Source organism: Paroedura picta, chromosome 3 (genome assembly GCF_049243985.1).
Source record: "Paroedura picta isolate Pp20150507F chromosome 3, Ppicta_v3.0, whole genome shotgun sequence".
Lineage (NCBI taxonomy): Eukaryota > Metazoa > Chordata > Lepidosauria > Squamata > Gekkonidae > Paroedura > Paroedura picta.
In genome coordinates, this window is record NC_135371.1 from 166,511,455 (window position 1) to 166,537,561 (window position 26,107).

A 26,107-nucleotide genomic window follows, 5' to 3' on the forward strand; every position below is an offset into this window, starting at 1 on the left:
GAGCTCAGTCACATCTCCTAGGAAAGCATGACGTTTGTATTCCTGTGGTAGATGGAAAATAATTTGGTGGGCTGCAGCACAATCGCATTTAGGATCTGGTATTTTGGCCGATTTAAACAACAGGTCTGCTTAACTGCCAAAGCCTGTTCACATTCAATGGAACGGAACAGAAGAAAGCTAACAGATATAGACTTCATGGGTCTGACGTAGGTTTGCCAACCTCTTTTGTCCTGGAGTATTCTAGGAATGACAACTGATCTCCAGACTGTATCATTCAATTCCCAGAAGAAAATGGCAGCTTTGGAGGTTGGACCTTTTACAGTTGCCAACTCTGGGTAGAGAAATCCCTGTAGATTTTGGAGTGGAGCCAGAGGTGGGCACGTTTGAGGAGGGGGAAGGTCTCAGCAGGGTATATAATTCCACAGGGGTCACCCTCCAAAGCAGACAATTTTCTCCAGGGGAGCTGTTTTGAGATAACTGCAATCCCAGGAGATTTCCAGTCCTGGCCTGGAAGTTGGCAGCCCCAGCTCACATGCCAGCCAATATGGCCCGCAGGTAGAGTGTTATATCAGCTGGGTCTGTTCACTCATTAACCTTTATTGGAATACCAGAACTTTACCAAGCATGTCTGGCAGAAGGGCCAGACCAACAGAAATTATGAATAAACAGCTACAAAACACATAAAACCACAATACACTGTAAGAGCTCACTTCTGGCTGGAAGTACTCCCTCTAAAAATCTAGCAACCGTGGCTGTTTACTATATATTAGAAGGCACTTCCCTCATTGACAAGACCTTTGGATTTTAATAAAGGGCTTCCTCATGGGGAACCCTGTGAAACTGGCAGCCTAGAAGGATATGCTCAGTTGTATCCAGTCAGTTCACAGATCAGAAACATTGGCCTCTCCTAAAATGGAACCCACTGCTATCTCCCGACTAACACAATGGAGGGGAGAACATGTTTGATTACTTATTATTTGATTTCTTGGCCATGCTCTCCCTGCAAGCGGGCTCGGGGAGACTCACTCACACCTGGTTGTCCTGGCAGACCCAGGTTCAAATCCTCTCAGTGCCATGGAGGCTTGCTGGGTGATGACGGACCGGTGCCACGCTCGCAACCTAGCCTACCTCACAGGTGTGTCGTGAGGATAAACTGGAGAGAGAGAGCGGTTGAGTCCTTGGGTTCAGAGAGTTCATTTTAGCTCCTTATTGTGATCAATGAGGCAAGAACAGAAACCCACAGCCAACCCCAACTTCCATATAAAAGCCCTACAAGAAATCTTCCCACCGGTGTCTGCTATTGGTCAGTTTCACTTTAAACTGACTGGATCCCGCAGAGGGGATCTAGTAGCACATTGGCCAATTACAGTGCAGGCTGAGGATCCTGCTTCCAACCTCAAGCTTGGTCCTCAGCAGAACTACAGACACAGAATCATAGAGTTGGAAGGGACCTCCTGGGTCATCTAGTCCAACCCCCTGCACTATGCAGGACACTCACAACCCTATCACTCATCTACTGTAACACAATAACAATGCATTTCAGGTCTGGGCTTGGAGAAAGGGGGGATATCATAAATACCCTTTGAATGCCTTCCCCTCCCAAAACACCATTCCTGAATGTCCAAGAATCCTCCAGCCTGGAATAGGAAACCCTAAAAGGAAGGTAGCATGTTTTTGCTGGACTAAACCCAATTAAATCCCGCTATTCGTCATGTATTCATTATCATTATCATTATCATTATCATTATCATTATCATTATCATTATCATGGGTTACAAAACATCCAATAAACCCCCAATAAACCGGACAGCAAAATCACCGTCCTCTCAAGCATTTTACTTGGCCGCTGCAGACAGACCCTGCTAACCCCCCCCCCCGACAAAAGACATGGGAAGTAGGGTTGCCAGATCCCGGTGGGGAGATTCCTGGAGATTCGGCGCGGAGAGGACGGGCAGGGACCCCGATGCCCAAGCACCCCCCGGAGAAGCGATCTGTGCCGTCCGGAGGCGAGCTGCGATCCCGGAGGGTGCCCCGGCGCCCCCGGGAGGCTGGCACCCCCCTGCTTCCGCGCCCCTTGGCGCTTGCTGTCCGAGAGCCTTTCGGGCCGGGCACCGGGGCGCTGACGTCAGCCTGCCTGCCGGGCCCGGCGATCGGGGAGCGCAGCGAGTGGCGTCGGCCGCGGGGAGCCGCTGCAGAGCCGAGCCGAGGCGAGGCGAGGCGAGCGGGGCGGGAGGGAAGAGGCGGAGCGCCCTTGGTCCCCTCCGCCGAGCGCGGCGCCTCCACCGGCTTCCCGGCGGCGTCGGGGCGCGGGATGGCGGTCTCTCGGAAGCTGGCCATCCGCCTGGCCTACGCGGCCACGGGCACCGTCTCCGGCCTCTCGGCCTTCCTCGCCTGGAACCTGGCGCCCAGCCTGCGCCAGCCCTGCACCGCCGCCGCCGGCGGCCTCTCCGGTAAGCGGCCCGCGGACGGGCCCGGGGGGCTGCGCGCACCTGCGGAAGGGAGCCTTTGCGACGCCCGGAGCCGGGCCGAGCGGCTGCAAACCGCATCAGCCGTGCCGCGGGGGGCTCCGCTCCGGAATAACTACCACGCCCTGGGCTTGTTTACGAGCCGGAGCCGGAGCAAGCAGCCTTCCCTTCCCGCCAGCCTTGGGGGGGGGGGGGGGACACCTGTTTCAAAGCCTCTTCCTTGGGCGAGTCGAGCCAAGTTACTAGTCCCTCGTGCCTTTTGCTGGGCAGGGGGGTCGGGAGATGGCATCGGTCGCTCCGGGTGTGGGGGCAGAGTTTATACTAAGGCTCTCTTGGATCGGGATAGGGGTGCCAGCCTCCAGGTGGGACCTGGGGATCCCCCGGGTTTACAGGTCGTCGCCAGGCTACAGAGATCAGTTCCCTGGGAGACAGTGGGTTCTTTGAAGGGGGGCTTCTCCGGCGTTGTGCCCTACTGAGGTCCCTGCCCTACTTAGGCGCCATCCCCGAATCTCCAGGATCTGGCAACCCTAGATTGGGGGTTAGGGACAAACGCCTTAAAAAGGGTCTGGGTTGGGAAGGATGGCTGGTGTGTGTTGGGGGGAGAGTTAAAGTAGAGCCATTGCAATAATAATAATAATAATAATAATAATAATAATAATAATAATAATAATAATAATAAAGTATCCCACCTTTCTCAGTTAACCCAGGGTGGGTAACATCAGAGTAAAACCAAGACAATGTTGTTAAGAAAGTTTCAAGGCCTTAATGCTTCCCAGTGTCGCTGGTAACTTAGCAAGAACCCAGGATGCTGCCTTATACAGGGTCAGGCTGTCTTATTCGCTCTGACTGGCAACAGTTCTCCATGGGCTCTCCCATTTGCTGCTACCTGGCCCTTTTAACTGGAGGAGGCGAGGATTGAACCTGGGGCTTTCTGCAGGCAAAGCAGATGCTCCAGTGTGGCCACTGGCCCTTCCCCTAACCCAGTTCCTGCAAACTCCCTTGATTGTTGCTTTAAAAAGGACAGTGCCCTGACCCTGAAGGAAGTTGACCTGATGTGTTTGCTAGCTTTGTAGCCCATCTGAAGGGTCTTGTCCAGTGATTGTATCAGGGGAAGGGTGTGTGTTTGTGTGACAGAGAGAGAACGAGGACAATAACAACAGCCACTATAAAATATAGGACAATCAGTAACCCAGGATACTTGTCACCTGGCCGGGTGCTTTGTGGCAGGAGTTCACGGCCTAATTATAGCTAACCGAAGAAGGAAATTAGGCATTTGGAGAATCCGTCCATCCGCTTGTAAACCATTTCTGAAATTGCCTTTGGGTTGTGCATCCGTGCACACCGCTGTTGTGAAGCCTGGAGTTCAGAAGCACTTGTGGTTGACTTTGTGGGACCGTAGCGTCGCTCTGTGCCGTGTGCACCTGTTGAATATTTAACTCTGGCCTGCTTAATTGAGGTCCTCGGTATGTGTGCAGTGGGAAAGAGTGTGCAACTCTGTTTTTATCTAGGTCGAAGAGGAGCCTGGATCTTGGCCTAGGCTAGTGTGATCTTGTCAGCTCTCAGAAGCTACAAAAAAACAATAAATCGGGTATACAGTAAATGGAAAAATCCAGAAAGTAAAGAGGCCGTGTTCCAGTGGCTCTAAAGATCAAATAATAATAATGCAAAAATATTGTTTATATAGAATATAATTAAGCAACCATCAGCAGTAAACAGATACATGTATAAATTTGTATACAAAAATTCAACAGGTGTAGCACAACAATTAGGTCCAACCCAAGTCCCTAAGAGGATCTGGTAGTACCCTGATTCTTCAAGGGGTAGTAATCTTTCTCTCCCCTGGATCATTAAGCAGGCCTTACTGCTTAATTTACTAGCTGATGTAACAAAACTGTTTATTTTGGAGCAGTCTTCTAAGCTTCTCTTGTTGCTCCCTTGAGGAATTTGATTGCGTTACGTTGTTCCTGTGGGGTTTATTGTAGAAGACACCTTGCAAAACGGGGTAGGGCTGGATCCCTCATATGGACTTCAGTTTGACCTAAAAGTTGTACTACACCTGTTGGATTTCTGCTTGAACTATTCCTTGTACTATCCCTGTTGGATTTTTGAGTATAAGTTTATAAACATGTGTGTTTACTGCTTATGGTTGCTTAATTATATTCTAGAAACAATTTTTTTGCACTTTTGGACGCATTATTACTTGATCTTTAGAGCCACTGTTATACAGCTATCAGAAACTGAGGGCTGGCCGACCCTGGGCCTAGTTTGCACACAATAGATAATGCACTTTCAATGCACTTTAGAAGTAGATTTTCCTGTTCTGCACAGGAAAATCCAGCTGCCAAAGCATATTGAAAGTGCATTATCCCACGTGTGCAGAATGGGCCCCGGTTAGGACTTGGATGGGAGCCACGAGGAAGTCCAGGGTCTCTACACAGAGGCAGGAAACGGCCAGCCACCTCTAACATCTCTCACTTTAAAACCCTGCTGAGTTGCCAGAAGTCCTGTGACTTGACAACAAAGAAGAAGAAGTTGGTTCTTATATGCCGCTTTTCTCTCCCCAAAGGTGTCTCAAAGCGGTTTATATTCGCCTTCCCTTTCCTTACCCCACAACAGACACCCTGTGAGGGAGGGGAGGCTGAGAGAGCCCTGATATCACTGAAGAAGAAGAAGAAGAAGAAGAAGAGTTGGTTCTTATATGCCACTTTTCTCTACCTGAAGGATTCTCAAAGCGGCTTCCAATTGCCTTTCCTTTCCTCTCCCCACAACAGACACCCCGTAAGTTGGGTGAGGCTGAGAGAACCCTGATATTCCTGCTCAGTCAGAACAGCTTTCTCAGTGCTGTGATGAGCCCAAGGTCACCCAGCTGGCTGCATGTGGGGGAGTGCAGAATCGAACCCAGCTCGCCAGATTAGAAGTCTGCACTCCTAACCACTACACCAAGCTGGTTCTCAGCTTGGAAGAGATCTGTAGCCAGAGCCAATGTGGGCAGTGAAGAATTAGACTGGGAGGAGAAAAGAATTGGGGGGGGGGGGGGATAAGGACCCTTGGGGTAAGGGGATTTCCCTCCCCATGTGTCCTTTGCAGTTCCCAATCTTATGGGGGAAAGGGCTGTGTTGCTTCTAGGGGCAACAGTTGCCATGAGGATAAAACCTCCCTGGTGCTCCGGAGGATGCATCCCCCTCTGACACAGACCACATAGTTCCAGGTGTGTCCATGCAAGCGTCTTTTGATGCTCACAGCTCCCAGCCCCCAGCCGCAGCGGAGCCTCCCCATCACAATGACTGGCCCTTTACCAGCTGCAAATAACATATTCGTGCCTCCAGCAATGTGTTGGGTGGGAAACAGCAGCCGTGGCCTCTGCCAGGTGTCCAGGCTAAGGAGTTTCCGGGTGAGACACACTGCCCGACTTCGTGGGTAATTTTGCGAGGGAGGGAGGCTTTTCTGCCGAAATCGTTACCGGTCCGGCCACTTTAAAACTGGTTTGAGTTTGCGGGGAGGCCCTTGCTGTTGAAGCCTTACACAAATCAGAACGCAACACCATCTTTCCGCGGGAGTTTGTATTTTGGTGGTGGTGGTGGGGGGTGTTTGTGTGAGGTACCATCAAGTCTCTTCTGACTTACAGCGACTCCATGAATAAACAGCCTCCAAGGGTCGCCCCTCACTGCCCGGCATAGTTGTTGTGCCTCCTTCACGCGAGCAGGACTGTGACTAGCTTCAGGTCACCCAGCTGGCTGCATGGGGGGGGAGGAGTGGAGAATCAAATCTGCCTCTGCAGATTAAGAGCCACCACTTTTAACCATGACAGCAAACTTCCTTCAGTGGTAGCAGCTCCCTAAATCTCCCTGCTTGACGGGAGGGCGGAAATCCAGGGAGGGCGGAAATCCAGGGAGGGCGGAAATGTGATTTCCCTGGAGCAAAGATTGTCAGCACAGTCCTTGGGAGAGAAACCTTGTATGACGACTCCCTTGCTCTTAAGAAGCTTTCTTCTCCTCCTCCTCCTCCTCCTCCTTTTGCTATTTTTAAGCCACGCCATGGGCTGGATCTATGGGATAAAGCTTTGGATGACCTGGGCCCCGATGCAGAGTTGAGGAGATAAAGAGTTCTTCCCATTGTGGTGGGGGAGGGGAAGGAGAAACAAGCCACCGTTTAGCGCAGGGGTAGTCAAACTGCGGCCCTCCAGAGGTCCATGGACTACAATTCCCAGAAGCCCCCTGCCAGCATTCGCTGGCAGGGGGCTCCTGGGAATTGTAGTCCATGGAACTCTGGAGGGCCGCAGTTTGACTACCCCTGGTTTAGCGCTTTGCAAAATACAGCCCCTTGCTCAATGTGCTTGGGAAGCGCGTCCCTCGCTAATGCCCTTTGCAATGGTTGCTCTGCACCTGAAGGAAAAAAGTTAGGGACGGGTGAAAAACCTAGAAATAAAATCAAGCCAGGAAATCTGCTCTGATTTGATCATACCAAAAGAAGAACGTCTCAGGCTGCAGAGAATTAGAAAGTAAATGAGATCGTACAAAGATCTCAAGTTTTTTCTTCCCAAATAAGAATTTCGGAAGAGCCCCGCTGAGTTAGACAGGTAGTTCTTCCCGTTCAAGGTTCCCAAACCTTTTGAGCCTACAGACTTAGCCAGATGGGTGGGCAGAAGGGGTTGTGTCCATGCTCGGCTCTTGTGGCCCTTTCTGGCATGCCCAGGGAAAGGCCAATCGCGACTTTAAGATTGGAAGGCGAATTTCTATCAGGCCAGGCTTGCTACTGATTCTGTTTGTTTTTTTTGGGGGGGGGGAATATTCAGGGCATGGAATTAGGGGTCACTGTGGGTGGCAGGTAGTTATGAATCCCCTGCATTCTGCAGGGGGTTGGACTAGATGACCCTGGAGGTCCCTTCCAACTCTATGATTCTGTGACACCTTCGGAATTCTGACAGAGTGGGGGAAACGACAAAATGGCTGCCATTGGAGGTGAAGCCAGTCACAAATTGGGCTCAGCGGGAGACGATGGAGCCACGCCAGAGGAAGCCCAAGTGCAGGGGACTAAGAATAATAATTTTTACCAATACACTGAGAAAGAGGAGTTGGTCAGAGCAGAAAACTGGAAGTCGGCCCTCAAACAATGTGATATCCTGGCTCTCTCAGCCTCTCCTCCCTCACAGGGTGTCTGTTGTGGGGAGAGGAAGGGAAAGGTGATTGTAAGCCGCTTTGAGACTCTTTTGGTTAGAGAAAAGCGGCATATAAGAACCAGCTCTTCTTCCTCTTCTTCTATTCGCCACATCCAGTCAGAACTCCAGTGGCCCATCAGAAGCCTAACTATACAAGCGTTTAACTCGGCCCCAACCATTTTCTAAAAATGCTCAGTGGGCACCAGGACAGGTGTCGGCCGACTCGGTGGTTCCCATGGGCAGCCCGTTGGGGACCCCGCTCTAGTATGACATACTCTTTCCCGCAACAGCCAGTCAGTTACCCTGGAGGTCCAACAATGGGGCACAGAGGCCAAGACCATGCCTGCCCTTGAAGTTTCCTTCAGGCCCAAGGTTTAAGAGGTTTACTGCCCCTAGACATGGAGGTTCCCTTTACTCAGCATTAGTAGCCTTTGATCGACCTTTCCTCCATGACTCTGTCTAGCTTACTCATAACTCATCAGTGCTCATGATTGTCGTTGCCCACATAGATAATATATTCCTCCTTTTCATAGAATCATAGAATCATAGAGTTGGAAGGGTCCACAGAGGCCATCTAGTCCAACCCCCTGCTCAACGCAGGACCAGCCCTAAGCATCCTAAAGCATCCAAGAAAAGTGTGTATCCAACCTTTGCTTGAAGACTGCCAGTCTTTTTTACTCATAAAATTGTATTTTATGTATTTACAAGATTTCTATCCCATCTTTCCGCCCAGCCAGCCCCTTTTGTCTATCCTGAATTTATTGGTCAACAACTTTTTGGGGTGCTCTGAATTCCAGTATTGCAGGATAAGGTGTGTGGGGGGGGAATCCCTCTCCCTGCGTTCTTTCATGCTATGCATGATTTCATAAATCGTGTTCCCAGAACGATGTTTTAATCCAGTGGCACCTTTAAGACCCGCAAAATTCTGCCCACTGAACTTAGCAATCTCAGATGCTTCAGTGTTTCCTCGTAGAAAAAGTGATCCGGGCCCTTAATCATCTCAGCTGACCTCCTCTTGTGCTTTTTCCGTCTCTGCGATATTCTCTGGTTGTTCCTTTTTTGCTTGCCTGACAATGTCTGTAGCTTCTCCTGCTAACTTTATTCTTTTGTGCTGTTCCCCACGACTATGTATAGATGTGAGAATTGGACAGTGAAGAAAGCAGACAGGAAGAAAATTTACTGGAAAACGGGGGTTTGGAGGAGCATTTTATGGATATCACAGGCGGCCAAAAAGACAGACCAGTGGATTTTAGAAGAAGAGTTGATTTCTGTACCCCACTTTTCCCTGTCTGAGGGAGTCTCAAAGTGGCTTACAATTGCCTTCCCTTTCTCTCCCTACAACAGACACCCTGTGAGGCTGAGAGAGCTCTGAGAAAAATTGTGACTGGCCTAAGATCACCCAGCAAGCCTCATGTGTCTCAAAGGGGCTTACAATCACCTTCCCTTCCTCTCCTCATAACAGACACCCTCTGAGGGAGGTGGGGCTGAGAGAGCCCTGACAGGACTGCTCTGTAAGAACAGCACTATCAGGGCTGTGATTAGTGTAAGTTCACCCAGCTGGCTGCATGTGAAGGAGCGGAACCCGGCTCTCCAGATTAGAAGCTGCCGCTCTTAACCACTATCCCATACTGGCTCTCTTCTAGATCATAGCCAAGGCTAAAAGCTCTCCAGAAGCTGACCTGAATCTGTTGAACTTTGGCCACATCATGAGAAGACACTCATGCTAGGAAATGTTGAAGACAGTGGGAAGTAGAGATGGGTGACTTCCGACCCTATTCTGCATGATCTTGCCACTTCTGGGATTTCCGGAAGCCTGAAGAATGTTCCGGGGGATTCTCCGTGGTGAGAGAGGCCAGTCTAGTCCCCAGCACACAGCTGCCTTGGGTGGGGTGAGCCAGAAAGACAGTTTGTTAGGGGTAGGAGCCACCCGGTCCTGAAACAGCTCCTCCCTTGTCCATCCTCCCTTTTGGTCCTTTGCTGATGTCTCTTATCTCATTCTAGCAGGCAGAAAAGGGGACATGCCTGAGAGATGCACCAGACAGCTATTCGTTGGCACAGCCTGACGGAACCAGACAAGTGCTTGTATCTTAGAGCCCGAATAAGTAGACAGCGCTTAGAAGCTCTGGTGTTTCTAACCCTGGTTCGTTTTTGCCCGGAAGGAAGGGGAAGGGGAAACCCCGGAGAAGTCAGAGTTCTGCCAGGGGTGGGAGTGGGGGGCAAAAACCAAATTTTGACTACCAACCGGGGATAGGGGTGTCTTGGTACACAGTATGCCAGAGCTGTGGTAGTTGGTGATGGGGAGGGGAATAAGGGACTTGATTTCCGAAATAAATAAATAAAACAAAAGGTTTCTAGGGATAGGTTCAGCTGTGTAGATGTGCTGGCCTGATATATGTGGCTCCAATTGTCCCCTTAAGACCAACCAGGATTTCTTCAAGGTGTGAGCTTTTGAGCACCTGCACACAGCTGTGCTTCCCAATCATATTTTGCACAATCGTGCCACTTATGGGATTTCTCGAAGCCTGAAGGATGTTTCAGGGGTTTCCAGACCCAGGCTGGGATAGTCCAGGCTAGTCTGAGGAAGTGGGCGTGCACACGAAAGCTCACACTTTGAATAAAGATTTGTTGGTCTTAAAGAAGAGTTGGTTCTTAAATGCCACTTTTCTCTACCCAAAGGAGTCTCAAAGCGGCTTACATTCGCCTTCCCTTCTCTCTCCCCACAACAGACTGTAAGGTAGGGGAGATTGAGAGAGCCTTGATATTATTGAAGAAGAGTTTGTTTTTATAAGCCGCTTTTCTCTACCCAAAGGAGTCTCAAAGTGGCTTAAGTTTGCCTTCCCTTTCCTCTCCCCACAGTAGACACTCTGTGAGGGAGGTGAGGCTGAGAGAGCCCTGATATTACTGCTCGGTTAGAGCAGCTTTATCATTCCTGTGGCGTGGCCAAAGTCATCCAGCTAGCTGCATATGGAGGAGGAGCAGGGAATAAAACCCGGCTCGCCAGATTAGAAGTCTGCACTCCTAACCACTACACCAAACTGGCTCTTTCACATCACCTCCTGTCTGGTCCCTTTTAACTGGAGATGCTGGGGATTGAACCTGGGACTTTCTGTATGTCATGCAAAGGCTGTACCACGGAGAGGCGGCTTCTAGCCCGGGGAGCTGGGTTTGACTCCCCGCTCCTCCACTTGTAGCCAGCTGGGTGTCCGTAGGCTTGTCACAGTCCTGATAGTGCTGTTCTCATAAGGCAGTCTTGTCTGAGCTGTCTCAGCCCCACCCTGCCTTACAGGATGTCTGTTGTGGGGAGAGGAAGGGAAGGCGACTGGAAACCGCTTTGAGACTCCTTTGGGCAATGAAAAGCTGGGTATAGAAACCAACTCTTATTATAATTCAACATAATAGTGCATACTTCCTCAGACACAATTAATTGGGAATTACCAGTCCATAAATATAGGTAGAGGGTGAGCAGCCAATTAGCATGCAACATAATGATGGTGTTTAACAAATCTGGGGCGTGGTAACTTCCATTTCAACGCACCGGATGAATTTTGCGAGCCCGTGAAAGCTTATACCTCGAATAAAACTTTGTGGGTCTTAAAGGTGCCCCTGGGCTCGAGCTTCGTTCTGGATAACCACCGTTGAGCTGTCTTGTGAAGTGGTCAGGGTTAAGAATTGTGAGCGTTTTGCTTCTTAAAATTATGAACTTGCATGGGTGAGTCAGCTCTGATTGTCCATGCAGGTGATTCCATGATGCTAATAAGAAATACAGCCTATTTGATTACTTACCTGTCAATTATTATTAATTCTTGAATTAATGGAATTAATTAATGGAATTAAATATTATTCATGAATTAATGGAATTAATTAATTAATAATTCGTAGAGACACGGAAGGGAGAGGCTTGATGCGTACCCTATGTGCAATAAACATATGGATCGATGATCGATCCCCTAAATATTTATTGCTTGAAGCACACAAAAGCTCACGCCTTGCATAAATCTTCGTCGGTGTTAAAGGTGCCGTTGAACTAGTTAACGAAGAATCACCAAACATGTGTTTCTCACTCAGGAAGTTAATCCGCCGAACATGTTCTCCTTTTCCAGGGTTGTAAATGTACTCTGTACATTTCCCACGAGCTAAAAATTCTGATTGAGTATCCATTGGCAACATGCAGCAAAGCAATATGACGGCAAATATCTCATATTTCATAGCAGCCCTCTCTGGGAAAAATGTCACCCAAGGCTGGAAAGCAGAAGGATTCTTGAAATCTGCTTTCTAGAAACTTGAATTTACATCAGCCTTTCTCCGCTTGTTACCGTCGAGAAACCCCTGAAACATTCTTCGAGAACCCCCAGAAGTGGTACAATAAAATCAGAGTCCAGTGGCACCTTTAAGACCAACAAAGATTTATTCAAGGAGTGAGCTTTTGAGTGCAAGCACTCTTAATCGGACTAAGAACTCCCTACATGACAGTGGGAATGTATAGCAAATATTCATTCTGTTACATTAGTAAACTGTCTCACACATCCAAATACGGCTACCCATTTGAATCTACCCCAGAAGTGGTGTGATTGTGCAGAATATGGTGGGGAAGCAGAGCTGTGGACATGCCCACCCGGGGCCCCTCTCCTTCCCACCCCATCACTGGGTATTTGGGGAGGGATGGGTGGATCAAAATACGGTCATGTCACCTGATAAATGTTTAACACGTTTAATATAAATATATACAAATTAATTAATGCCCACCCATTCAGGAAACTCTTCCAGGGCCATCAAGAAACGCCAGGCTTTCACAAAACCCCAGTTGAGGACTCCTGATCTACATGTATTTCTTACAGAGCTGATTTGTGCACAGATTCCAACAACAGCCTCCGTGCAGAGCAATATTTTAGACTCATGGAATCATAGAGTTGGAAGGGGCCATACAGGCCATGTAGTCCAACCCCCTGCTCAACGCAGGATCAGCCCAAAGCATCCTAAAGCTTCCAAGAAAAGTGTGCATCCAACCTTTGCTTGGAGACTGCCAGTGAGGGGGAGCTCACCACCTCCTTAGGCAGCCTATTCCACTGCTGAACTACTCTGACTGTGAAAAACTTTTTCCTGATATCTAACCTATATCATTGTACTTGTAGTTTAAACGCATTACTGCGCATCCTCTCCTCTGCAGCCAACAGAAACAGCATCCTGCCCTCCTCCAAGTGACAACCTTTCAAATACTTAAAGAGGGCTACCATGTCCCCTATCAACCTCCTTTTCTCCAGGCTGAACATTCCCAAGTCCCTCAACCTATCTTCATAGGGCTTGGTCCCTTGACCATCTTCGTTGCTCTCCTCTGTACCTGTTCAATTTTATCTACGTCCTTCTTGAAGTGAATGTAATTTTGAAGCAGGCAGTAGCTGGAAATGCGCTTGGGGTTCTCAACTGAGCACATAGTTAAGCTTGTAACGACCTGTCATATCGCTAGATTTATTGCAGAGATTTATTGCGTGCAATCGTGGGAAAGTTGTTCAACTTCCAGAATGTTGTGCGCTGCTATAATTCCTCCTGTGCCAGGTGGGCCCGAGACCCAAACCATTTGGAGCTGGAACGTTTTTTCGGTCGCCTTGTCTGCAAGGAACCCCTCTCCCGTTTTGTCACGGGGTTATTTAAAATGGAGAAGCGATTGGGGGTTCCGAAACAGGCCTGTGCACCCAGCACACTCTTTCTCTCTGTCTCTTTTTCGCTGTGTCATTAGAAAGAATTCCTTCTGCTGAGTCATGGTGGTCTAAAAATGCAGCATCAGGTTTTTTTGGGAGGGGGGTATAGCTTGCCTTGTGGCTTTGAGTCAGCTTTTTTCTAGATAAACAGACCACATGTTTCCGGTTGGAAAACGCAGCTTCGTAAAGGAAGGGTGACTTGACACTTTTTTTTTGCAAATTTGGTTTTTAATGTAACCCAGAAGCTTGCGTTGCTCCAGAACTTCCCCTATTCCGTGGCTTAGGAAAGCTTATTCAGAGCCCGCCCTCAATAATACTTGTAGGGGGCTTTTTACCATGTTCAACCATGGTTCTTTTGAACTTGGAATATACACAGGACCTTCTCTTGGAGGGGGTATAAATGGTCAAGGCGGGTCACTACCTTGTATCTTCTGCCACCTTGCAGGGAGAGAACAAAGGGTGAATTTAAAGGTGTCTGTCCAGATCTATTCTTATTAAATGTCGGGTGATCTCAGTGCATTCTCCTTGAGGGATACTGGCTTGATCTCACTTCCGTGTAGATCGGTGAACCTGTTTTTGTTGTTGTTATTAAGATTTATAGACAGCTTTTTTCCGGCAAGCAGACTCAGGGCAGTTCACAAAACAGTTAAAACTTTCCTAGTCAAACGTGGTCTATTGGTCTGTAATCTTTGCGGGCATTTTCTAAGCAACCTTCTTGAAATGCCCTGCTTTGTTCCTTTAGGGCAGGGGTAGTCAACCTGTGGTCCTCCAGATGTTCGTGGACTACAATCCCCATGAGCCCCTGCCAGCAAACGCTGGCAGGGGCTCATGGGAATTGTAGTCCACGAACATCTGGAGGACCACAGGTTGACTACCCCAGCCTTAGGGGACCTCATTTTGTGCAGGAATCTTGGCAGAGACTGCATTTTGTTTGTGGCCCAGTTCTTTTAACAAGAGCCTCTTTTGGCGCAGAGTGGTAAGGCAGCCGTCTGAAAGCTTTGCCCATGAGGCTGGGAGTTCGATCCCAGCAGCCGGCTCAAGGTTGACTCAGCCTTCCATCCTTCCGAGGTCGGTAAAATGAGTACCCAGCTTGCTGGGGGGTAAACGGTAATGACTGGGGAAGGCACTGGCAAAACACCCCGTATTGAGTCTGCCATGGAAACGCTAGAGGGCGTCACCCCAAGGGTCAGACATGACCTGGTACTTGCACAGGGGATACCTTTACCTTTACCTTACCAGTTATTTTGACACTAGCTTGGCAATCAGGACCACGAACGCACATGAAGCCATCTTGTGCGCAATCAGGCCTTTGGTCCGTCAAAGGCAGTATTGCCGACTCTACACAGTCCGGCGTTTTATATGCTTTTAACTGTAGGTGCCAAGGATTGAACTTGGGACCTTCTGCATGCCAAGCAGATGCTCTGCCCCTAAACCTTCTTCTCCCCCGCTCCCTCCCCCCTCCCGTTCATGATAACCATAAGGTCCTAGGCTTTTTATACTTGTGGGTATCCAACAATGAATACTTGGGGGTGCAAATATTACCCCAAATCCTCATGATAGGAACAGTTGCCATTTCTGCAATACACATGACCCACAATCCTCTCGGTACTCACAGCTGCTGTTTCTCAGTCAAAAGGGCATCCATGAATGCTGGCAGGATTGTAAGAAGTGTGCATTGTGGGTATCCACAGTTATCCACACGTAACGCATGGGAAAGGATGTCGTGACATCCTATTCTGCAAGTTTCTGCTGCTGGCTCATCATACTTTAGCTCCAAAGCTAGAAGGAGTCTCCAAGGGGATCACAGTTGCCTTCCCTTCCTCTCCCTGCAACAGACACCCTGTGAGGGAGGTGGGGCTGAGAGAGCTCTGAGAAAACTGTGCTTGGCCCAAGGTCACCCAGAAGGCCTCTTGTGTCTCAAAGAAGCTTACAAGCACCTTCCTCTCCCTACAAGAGACACCCTGTGAGGGAGGTGGGGCTGAGAGAGCTCTGAGAGAACTGTGCTTGGCCCAAGGTCACCCAGAAGGCCTCTTGTGTCTCAAAGAAGCATACAAGCACCTTCCTCTCCCTGAGGAAGGTGAGGCTGAGAGAGCTCTGAGAAAATAGTGGCTGGCCCAAGGTCACCCAGCTGGCTGCATGTGGAGGAGAAGGGGGGAATCAAACTCAGTTCTCCAGGTTAGAGGCCACTGCTCCAAAGGGCCGGGAGATAGTTAAGTCTGCTGACTTTTGACACACTTTTTGTGGTTGTAGAAGGGTGGAATTCTGGGTAGTTTAGCATTGCTGATCAGTCAAATGCTGCCCCTCCATAGCTTGTAATGATCTTTTCCCCCACCAGGTGGCACCCTTGTTTGTTGTTGGGCGGGAAGGAGACTACTTGATATTAAACAAGACAGATTTTCAAACGCTGCCTTGCGTATAAAATTGCTTTTTTCAAGGAAGCCTTTATTCAGATCTGTGGCCATCAGTGCACTGAAGGGCTGAGGTAGCATAGCAGCAAAGAGACAAACTGCAAATCCGGAAGTCCCTGATTCGTATTTTCCCTGTGCTGTGGGATGACTAGGTGACTCTAGTGTAGCTGTCCATTATCCTTCCCTGCATCTTTTAATAACAGTAATAGTACATTATTGTTAACAATAATACTTTAACCTATATGCCACATTAGTACTGGCAGCAATCTTGGTGAAGCGCAGTTTAGAGTTCTGCAGAAGTATAGAAATTCATCTTGAGCGTTGGATTCACTTTTTTCAAACCATCATTCTAGTCCAGTCGTTCTCAACCTGGGAGTCAGGATCCCTTTGGGGATCGAACTACCCTTTCACAGGCGTCGCGGAAGGGCGAGCAGCTTGGCCGGGGAGGGGGTTCCATCCACACAACAGCCTTGCAGGGTAGATCGAGATAGAGCGTTTGTCTGTCTGGAGCAGCGGAAAAGAGCAAGATCGCCATGGTGGGACAAGAGGCAAAGCTGAACTTGAAAAACCCAATTTCTATACAATAATGAACAATAGATCTTCACGCCTTTGGTCAATTTCGGCTTAATTTCTGTGAAAGAACGCTTTCATCATTTTATGGTTGTGAGTCACCACAACATGAAGAATTGTATTAAAGGGTCAAGGCATTAGGAAGGTTGAGAACCACTGTACTAGTCCTTTAGGCAGAGATTCCCTGGTGTTACTCCAGAGCTCCCCAGGGGTTACGCGTCCTTTCTCAGAAGTCTGGGTGACCACAGACATTACTAGATGTCACCCGGAGCCCCCTTCCCCTGTTGCTCCACAGACCTCGTCTCTTTCTCCACAATGTTAACCGTGATTGATTGATCGATCGATCGATTGGCTGGCTCCCCACATCTTACTTCAAAACCTACATCTCCGAAGAGGCACGTCACCACTTCCGAGGTTCCTCAAAACCTGGATAATATTTTGGGGGTTCCTCCGCGGTCAAAAGGTTGAAAAAGGCTGGTTATAAAAAGAGGTTGTTTTTAACTATGTAATTACATTATTGATATGTTTGATTTTGTTGTGACCCACCCTGAGCCAACTGGGAAGGGCGGGCTATAAAAATAGTTCATTGCTATTATTATCTCATCTTTGGTGTTCTTCTTTCCTTAGCTTGATTGTCTTTTCTAGTGACTCTTGTCTTCTCGTGACATGGCCTCAGTTTCGTCATTTTAGTTTCTAGAGAAAGTTCAGGCGAATTAAGAAAACTGACGCCAGTTTGCCAAGGATGCGCCATTTGCTCGCCATAAAATCTGAAATCCACACTTATTTACGGGTGCAGATGTGTGGTGTGCACACCAGAGACATCTCACGTCTACCAGCAGGTTGCATTGCCGATATGCAGCAGAACAAGACTGGAGTTAATTTGCCCTGCTGACCCCAGGATTTTGGTGGCTTCCAAACACAGCTGAGCCCCTTAACCTGGAAGAGACAAGTCTTATTGACACATTACAGAGGACATGTGTACTGTCCGTATACAGCATGCACTTCATAAGAACATAAGAGCCCTGCTGGATCAGAGCAGTGTTCCATCTAGTCCAGCCTCCTGTCTCACAAAGTGGCCAGCCAGTTGCTCTGGAGGGCCAACAACAGGGCATAGAAGCCAAGTCCTTCATGAGAACATAGGAAGATCAGATCAGTGGTCCATCTAGTCCAGCATCCTGTCTCACACAGTGGCCAACCAGCTCCCCCTGGAGGGCCAACAACAGGGCAGAGAGGCCAAGGCCTTCCCTTGATAAGAACGTAAGACGAGCCCTGTTGGATCAGACCAGGGGTCCATCTAGGCCAGGCTCCTGTCTCACACAGGGGCCAACCAGTTCCTCTGGAGAGCCAACAACAGGGCAGAGAGGCTGAGGCCTTCATGAGAACATCAGAAGACCCCTGCTGGATTGGGCTACTGGAGCTTGCTAGCAGGCTACAAGGCATAGTTCCAACTCCTTACAGAATCTCTCTCCCTCCCTCTTTGTGCACATCCAGGTGTCCTGGCACTCTGGGCTCTCATCACGCACGTGATGTATGTGCAGGATTACTGGAGGACCTGGCTGAAGGGCCTGAAGTTCTTCCTCGTTGTGGGCATTGTCTTCTGCATCCTCGCAGTGGTCGGGTTCTGCACGTTCCTGGCGCTGGCCATCACGCAGCAGCAGTGTAAGTGTGAGCTTGGCTTTGCTTCTGCCCTCTGTAGGCGGGCTCGGTTCTCACAGGCGTTCCCAAGAGAGTTCTGAATTCCGCCTCCAGAATAATGGAATTCCGCAACCTCCCTGCTAGAGGGCAGCACTGGGGGGGGGGTCAAGGTTCTAGGGCAGAGTTTGCACTTACTTTGTTTATTCCATTGTCAATCCTGTTGAATCCAGATCGCTTTGAACTCGGGTCTTCTTCTTCCCCCCCCCCCCCCCATTGATACAGGAAAGTGTTCTGCATGTGCTTAGGGTAGTTCAGGTGGGGGGGGGAGCCAAGCCTCTTTCTTTCTTTTCTTGGAGGGGGGTGGGGAGAGGATCGAAGAAGGCAGAGAAGAGTGAAAAAATCCAGGACCAACAGAAGTTGAGAGAAATTAGGGGCTTCTCCTTTAAGGCAAGCTTGTCACATGAGCAGTCGTGGCCTGTCAGAGGTTCTCTACCACGGAGCTTGCTTTCCTAATCCGGATTTGAAAAATATTGAGGGTTAAAAGCACTCTAAAATATTGCACAATAAAGGTAGGGTCACTCCGGATCAATCCTTCTTGCTGCAGAAGGAAAATTTAAATCGCCCCAAACCCAAACGGAAATCGCATTCTGTGTAGAGGGCAGGGACTGAATTGGCCTGGTATTGGAATAAAAGCTCCGTGCAGTTTACACCCAGGCTCAGACGGAGGGAGCAAAGCTGGGCTGGAAAACCTGCCCCTGTACTAATGCCAGTCATAGTAGAAATGAGGAGCTGGGTGGGAAAAGGTACTCTTGTCCATTTGTGTCCTGTTAAGTAAGCATTAATGCATTATTTATGCATTAAGTAAGCATTAATGCATTATTTGTTCTGCTTCCGCCAGCCAAGACTGGTTGGTTGGAAAATGCCATCGAGTTACAGTCAACAGACAAGGGGGTTCCTTGATGTTCTCCCATCCAAATACGAGGCAGGGACAACTCTGCTTAGCTCCCAAGATCTAATCAGATCTGGCTAAGTTGAGCCATCCAAGTCAGGGCCAAGGAGAACAGCAAAAAGACTGTGTAGGCTCCCCTGGAGGGCCAACAACAGGGCATAGAGGCCAAGGCCTTCCCTTGGTAAGAACATCAGAAGAGCCCCGCTGGATCAGCTGGCAGGGGCACATGGGAACTGTAGTCCACGAACATCTGCAGAGCCACAGTGTGACCACCCCTGGGGCAAGGCTTCAGGTCTCCAGCGGTTTTCGAACATCTGTTTTGCATGCAGTAGAAAAGACCAAGAGTCCAGGAGCACCTTAAAGACTAACAACATTTGCAGCAGGGGAGTTGCTTTCGGGAGTCACCGCTCCCTTCTTCAGATCGAAAGTGAGCAGTGAATCCCGAAAGCTCAGTTCTTTCCCACAAACGTTATTTTTATGGTGTTGCTGGAGTCTCACTCTTTGCTCCTGCAGCAGACAGCTGACACGGTGACCCATCTGAATCTGTCTCCATGCTCCGCATGCATAGAATCATAGAATCATAGAGTTGGAAGGGGCCAGACAGGCCATCTAGTTCAACCACCTGCTCAACGCAGGATCAGCCCAAATCATCCTAAAGCATCCTAGATGCAGTAGGTTCCTGGTTCAGTCTCCGGCATCTTCCAATTAAACAGGTTAGATGTCGGGAGAGACGCTGACTTGGAGCTGCTGCAGTAAACAGACCTGAAATTGTTTTACCGAAGGTTTGATACAAGGGAGCTTCCGGCACTCATTATCAAGGGGAGGCTTTGTGGCTCACAGGCAAAATGCCGGTCTTGCATGCGGAAGGTCCCTGGTTCGATCCCCAGTCTCTCCGGTGAAGAGTCTTGGGTGATGGGAAAGGCCTCTGCATGGAACCCAGTTAGAGCAGAAAGTCGTGCCCAGGAGAGATCCGTGGTCTGTCCCGGCAGTATCATTGGCCATTGGACAGATGCCCTACTGTTGACTTCTAATCAATTGCTTATTTCCTTTTATTTAATTTCTCAGCAGCCTTTCTCCTTGAGACTCTCGGTGGATTGCCGGGTTATATAATACAAAGCAGAGGAGAATGCACCCGATGAATAATGCAATAAAATGCAAATGCAGAAATTAAGAGAGCAGTGGCCTAGAACCCGTATAATGAACGCACAAGGAATTGCCACGCTGTGGACCGCGATACTTTTAACAGTCATTAAGAGTCACATCTGACTGTCAAAAATGAGTCTTATTTATTTTGCTCGGAGGCCCTATTTACAGCACGGAAATGAAAAGGCAGCGCTTGAAGGTTTCATTCACAACACAGAAGGTGAAAATTCAAACGTTTCCATTGCATGGAAATTCCTTTTGTGTTGACTCAAGTGCACTGTGTACCCTTTTGGTATTGCTGCTAGAGACAGTTTGCAGGGGTAGTCAAACTGCGGCCCTCCAGATGTCCATGGACTACAATTCCCATGAGCTCCTGCCAGCTCCTGGTTTAAAGCATTGCATAACCCGGATTTTAGCATTCATCCAAAAAAATGTGAATGTCACAATTAGGGAATGTTGACATTAAGACGTAACAGTCAACAGTTTTTAATTTACGGCGGTAACCTCCCCTCTTGCACTCAGATTCCAGAAGGATTTTACATGGTATGAAACTGGTTCCCAACCTTCTCAAAGAATAGTTTTTTTTATTATTATTATACCCCACTCTTCACCACATGAAGGAGTCTCAAAGTGGCTTACAAATGTTTTCCCCTTCCTCTCCCCACAACAGACACCCTGTGAGGTGGGTGAGGCTGAGAGAGCTCTGAGAGAGCTGTTATGCAAGAGCAGCTCTAACAGGACTGGGTCTAGCCCAAGGTCACCCAGCTGGCTGCATGTGGAGAAGCGGGGGATCAAACCTGGCTCTCCAGATTAAGGGCTGCCCCTCTTAACCACAACACCCCGCTGGTTCATTACTTTACTTGGTGCATTTACCCACAAGTCCAGCTGGTGACCCAAGGCCAGATTTTTTGGGCAGATGATGACCTTGGCACCTGTCTCATTCAGCATTCATTTACTACAGGGGTTAACCAGATGGCTCCTTAGAGAAACCGCTAAACATTGCACAACTCCCAAGCACATGGCATCCTGACCTGCACAACCCTTGCACATGGAGATAGATTCAGACCAAACTATGCTCACACCAACTGTTCCTAAGAAAGGGGACTCCCAGGAACTGCCTGTGGAGATGGACAGTCAGAGGTCTGCAGGAGGCATGTGCGATTCGGTTCAGTCAGTCCAAAAAGTACCCGGATCAATGATGATTCGGACCCTTTTCAGGATGAATCCGGTTCAAAAGAATGGAGGGCAGATGGGAGCACCCTTGGGTCCAATCTTTTTTAAAACTTGGGGGTGCTTTAGAGGAGAGGCTCCCACAGCTATGCTGCAAATTTGGTGCCTCAGACCCCTTGCCCCACCCCCCTCCGGCCATAGAATATACGGGAAAGGAAAATTTTCCCATTTACTTTAATGACACTGAATCCAAGTCAGGGAAGGGTGCTTCGGGTGCCTCGAATTCGGGCCCAACATGAAATAGCCTGAATTTCTTTTCCCCCTGCACATGCGTAGTCTGCAGTGGGAAGGGAGAATCCTCCTCCATGGGATCTTAAAGTGCATTCGAGTCACAGCCAACTTAGCCAGTTTGGTGTAGTGGTTAGGAGTGCGGACTTCTAATCTGGCATGCCGGGTTTTATTCTGCAGTCATGTGGCCAGCTGGGTGACGTTGGGCTCACCACAGCACTGATAAAGCTGTTCTGACTGAGCAGTGATATCAGGGCTCTCTCAGCCTCACCCACCTCACAGGGTGTCTGTTGTGGGGAGAGGAAAGGGAAGGCGACTGTAAGCCGCTTTGAGCCTCCTTCGGGTAGAGAAAAGAGGCATATAAGACCCAAATCCTCTTCTTCTTCTTCATATGGTGACTGGATCTCTCAAGATCGGCCTGCCTTGGGTCCATGAGATCTAGCAGTTGCATATTTATGAGACCAGTTTCCAGAGTAGCCAGCTTGGTGTAGTGGTTAAGAGTGGCACCTTCCGATCTGGCAAGCCAGGTTTCATTCCCTGCTCCTCTTCCACATGCAGCCATCTGGGTGACCTTGGGTTCGTCACAGTCCTGATAGTGCTGTTCTCACAAAACAGGGCTCTCTTAGCCATACCTACCTCAAAGGGTGCCTGTTGTGGGGGAAGGAGATTGTAAGCCGCTTTGAGACTCCTTTGGGTAGAAAAAAGTGGGGTGTAAAACACAACTCTTCTTCTTCATATTGGTGGTTATTGGCTACGGGGGAAATGACACAAATTGATAAGCTGTGGTCTGGGGAAAACGTGCACCAGAGATTGCACTGTCCCTCTGTGGTCTCTCACGATGTCCTCTCCCTCCATTTAGCCTTGACGGATCCGAAGAGTTACTACCTGTCTTGCATCTGGAGCCTGCTCTCCTTCAAGTGGGCCTTCCTCCTCTGCTTGTATTCGTACCGGTACAGAAACGAGTTTGCGGACATCAGCATTCTGAGTGACTTCTGAGACTCGGACTCCGATCCCGCCAAGGGGGATGTGCGTGTTAGGGGACCGGCGGCCCACTGGAGCCTGCGCTTGGACCCATGTGCCGGCAAGCGGGAAGCTGACAAGCGGTCGGAACCACACACCTGCCCCACTTCTGCCTGTTTCGCTGGTTTCACTTGTGGGCGGGGAGGGGCTTTCTCCTCAGCTGCTTTCATCCAGCTGCTCGGCCTCTTCTATCCACCGTGTCCACATTACCTGTTGCGAGACTCACGCCTTTGTATCAAGGAAAGGTTCAAGAGAGTCCAGTCTCCTCATGCACAGCAAAAACCGAGATTCTGATCCAAGACCTCATAGGCCTAGCGTGCTTATCTGTGTGTGTGTGTGTGTGTTTCTGTCCCCCATTTTGGATGTGCAAAGCCAGGGCTTAATTTGGGAAGGCTGTCCGCACGCCCTAGGCCCTCCTTTGTAGCTCACGAGCTGCTGGCCGTTTTGTGTTGCTCGTCAGGTGCTCCATAAAGGCCCGCGAATGGGCTGGTTCGTACTACTTTCATACAGATGTATTTTCATAGAGCGAAGCACGATTTCGTTCCGAGAGAAGAGTTATTTTGAACAACCCTTCCTCCCCCTTCGTGCACATCTGGCTGTTTTCTTTCTTAGTGGCCGTTCACAGCTTTAGGGAGAAGGAAACCTGTGGATATTGATGCACAACAGACTCCCAACCCTTTTTCTTCTCCAGGCACTTTTAAGAGGGTTGGAGGTTGATGTTTATAAAAGGAGCTTTTAGGCTATGTTGACCCTGATATTTTTTTTTATGAACGAGCCCTGTAGAATTTGGAAAATAGGCGGGGAGAGAATCGTTCCAAAGCTAGTTAGTATTTTAGGGCAAATTAACATTCCACCTTATCCCGAGACTTGGACCAGGGTCTAAAATGGCATGATGTCAGAATGACCCTAGGAGTATGTCCTTTGGATTGAAGTAGAGAGCCACCCAGTGGAGCTGGTTGTGTCCTCTGCTTTTTGCCATACGTGTTTGGACCAAAACGTGTTCAGTGACCCATAGTGCTTGCACGACATTTATAATTTTTATGCTTTAAGTTCAGCATACTGCAGTGGAGAAAACAGGAATGGTGATTCTTAGATGGCCTCACTGGGCCAGCCGTGGCTTTAAAACCAGCTACTCTCTGCATTCAAGCGTGTTCTGTAATGTACTGCTTGTGATCTCCTTTCTCAAAACAAAAAGGGGGGTGAGTTGTTTTAATCGGAACACTTTAAGACAAGATGGGGAGCAGAGATTCTCAAATCCCCTCTGTGTCACTCTGATCCTAGTCTTTGTATGTTGGTTGTGGTCAAACAGTTTGCCACCCCTGAGGTCATTCAGCAATAATTCCCCTCACTCACTTGGACTGCATCTTTTCTCCTCTGCCTTTGGGATGCCGATCTGTGAACTTGGGCCTTCGTTTCCCTCCCTGCCTGTACCCAAACCGAACATTGCAGCAGGAGCCTGTCTGTGAGTCTTGCAAATAGGGATGGGCATGAACCGGGACACGAACCAAATTTCCCCACAGAAATGCATCAGCTTGTGCCTCCCGAACCAAAGTTCGGGGGACGCGCCTCCCACGAACATTTCACAGACCTTTGTCCAGTTCAGGGGTTCGGCTGGCACCCATTTTTGGCTGACAGCAGACAAGTGTATGTGCCCCGTTGCCAGCTCAAAACAGCCAGAAGCCACTTGGGTCATCCATATCCCAGAAGCAGGAGGGAGCGAAATCAATGGCCGAAACAGCTTCCAGCCATTTTGAGCTCACATGACTCTCCACCGTTTCAGTGCACCGTTTTGCTCCGCCCCCAAGCAGGGAGAAGCGAATCAGACCGGTTTGTTTCAGGAGGGTTGGGTCGTCTGGTTCTGGATTTTCCAGTCCGGGCCCATGCCTCCTGCCACCTTACGTTTGTGAGTTTCATTCCAGGGGGCAGCCTGTTGGGAGCTGGGCCTAGCAGGAGGCACACTGCCGGAAATCGTGCAATCAACAAATAAGGTTTCTTACACCCTGTGTGCCCTCACTTGGGGTTGGAATAATACCGGTGGCGCTCCCAGAATGTCATCTTTCGAATGCTTTGGGTCAGCCACAGCTGACTCCCTGATAGTTTTGGAGGCTGCTGCCGGAGGTGGGACCGGAAGGCTGTGTTTCTGTTTTCCCCTATTGGGCTAGGAAACGAACCGGCAGCTACCCTATCGCAGCTGAGTCCGTAGTAGTGGGCGGAGTCACCTTCCCCTGGCAGCCATCTGAAAGGAGCGCTTTGCCACGAAAAGTGCTACTGATTCCTGACGTCTCAAAAGCCACTTGTGCCTTTTTGAAGAACTCTGCGACCCCCTGTTATTGGGAGGTGGACACCTCCAGTTGTAATTCTGCAGTGGCCAGAAGAACCAGGGCGCTGGGGAAAGGTCCCGGAACATCATGGAGGCCATGCTTTGGCAAATCTCGGGAGGGAGGGCAGAAGGGGCTCATGGGTAAATCCAGTCGGCTCATGCACGGAAAGAAGATGGAGGACATGGACTGAAAAGCAGGGTGCTAGGTCATGGCGGCCTGTGAAGAACAGGGAATCTGGCTGCCCCTCCTTCATTCTCCAAAATGTTACACAAGGATCATACGGCCCATTGGTATGCTGCTTTTAGCTTCCTGTTACATCCACGTTTGACATTGCTGTTGGGAATTCTACTACATTTGTGTTTCTCCTGCCCCACCTTCTTTCCCCTGAAACGGTACTTGTTGCAGATACACAACCAGCTCTCCCGGAAAAGGCTGCGTTTTCTTACAAATAAAGGGGGAACAGAACCACCCTTGTGACGTATTTCTTGCCGAGGGAAGCGACAAGCAACCTGGGGGGAGGGGAGCAGATGGAGGAAGTGTGCAGATTTGGAGGTGGGCATGTTGCATCCTGCCGTTTGGCCCATCAAGGCAGCTGTTGGCAGCTGTTCTTCGTGGCTGTTAAAAGCTCAGCCGCAAATTCTGCCCTTTGGAAGAGCTGGAAACTAGACCAGTAGCACCACAGGGAGCCACAAGATTTGGGGAGAGTAAGCTTTAGAGCAGGGGTAGTCAAACTGCGGCCCTCCAGATGTCCATGGACTACAATTCCCATGAGCCCCTGCCAGCATTTGCTCATGGGGATTGTAGTCCATGGACATCTGGAGGGCCGCAGTTTGACTACCCCTGCTTTAGAGAGTCTCAGAATCTTCTGCCCTGAAACGCTTGTTGTTGAAGAAACAAACACAAAACTGGTCTACAGGGCGTGGGTAAAGGCTGTCTTCCTGCACACCATGCGTGATAGCTCACCCTGCAGGGTGGAAACGAGCAGTTGCGTCTGCTCGTGTTTCCCTGGAAGAGGCAAATTCTTCACAACAACCCTGTGAGGTAGGTTAGGTGGAGAGATTGCAGCAGACAAAATGCCACCCAGCACGGCTTCCGTGACAGCTCTTGAATTTTGTGCTGAGATAGTCTCTGTAACTATCAGAAAGATCCATGCCAAAGCTATGGACGTCATAAAAATGTAGCTCACTCCTGTATCCTTGAGATTAAACAGCTATTGCGTGAAAGCAGCGCACATCTTGGTGAAATGCGTCACTTCCAAGCTGCTGTAATCCGTAGGGTCTGCCATAAGCA

At 49.3% G+C, this 26,107-nt stretch overlaps 1 protein-coding gene across 1 annotated transcript; it reads left to right on the top strand.

The window, feature by feature from the left end:
• Positions 1–2,198: 2,198 nt before the first annotated feature.
• On the top strand, positions 2,199–25,282 carry SLC48A1 (solute carrier family 48 member 1). Its single transcript, XM_077329289.1, has 3 exons — positions 2,199–2,450; positions 17,783–17,950; positions 22,336–25,282. Exons 1-3 carry the CDS (start codon positions 2,312–2,314, stop codon positions 22,470–22,472), a joined length of 444 nt encoding a protein of 147 aa, XP_077185404.1. The 5' UTR covers positions 2,199–2,311; the 3' UTR covers positions 22,473–25,282.
• The last annotated feature ends 825 nt before the right edge of the window (positions 25,283–26,107 follow it).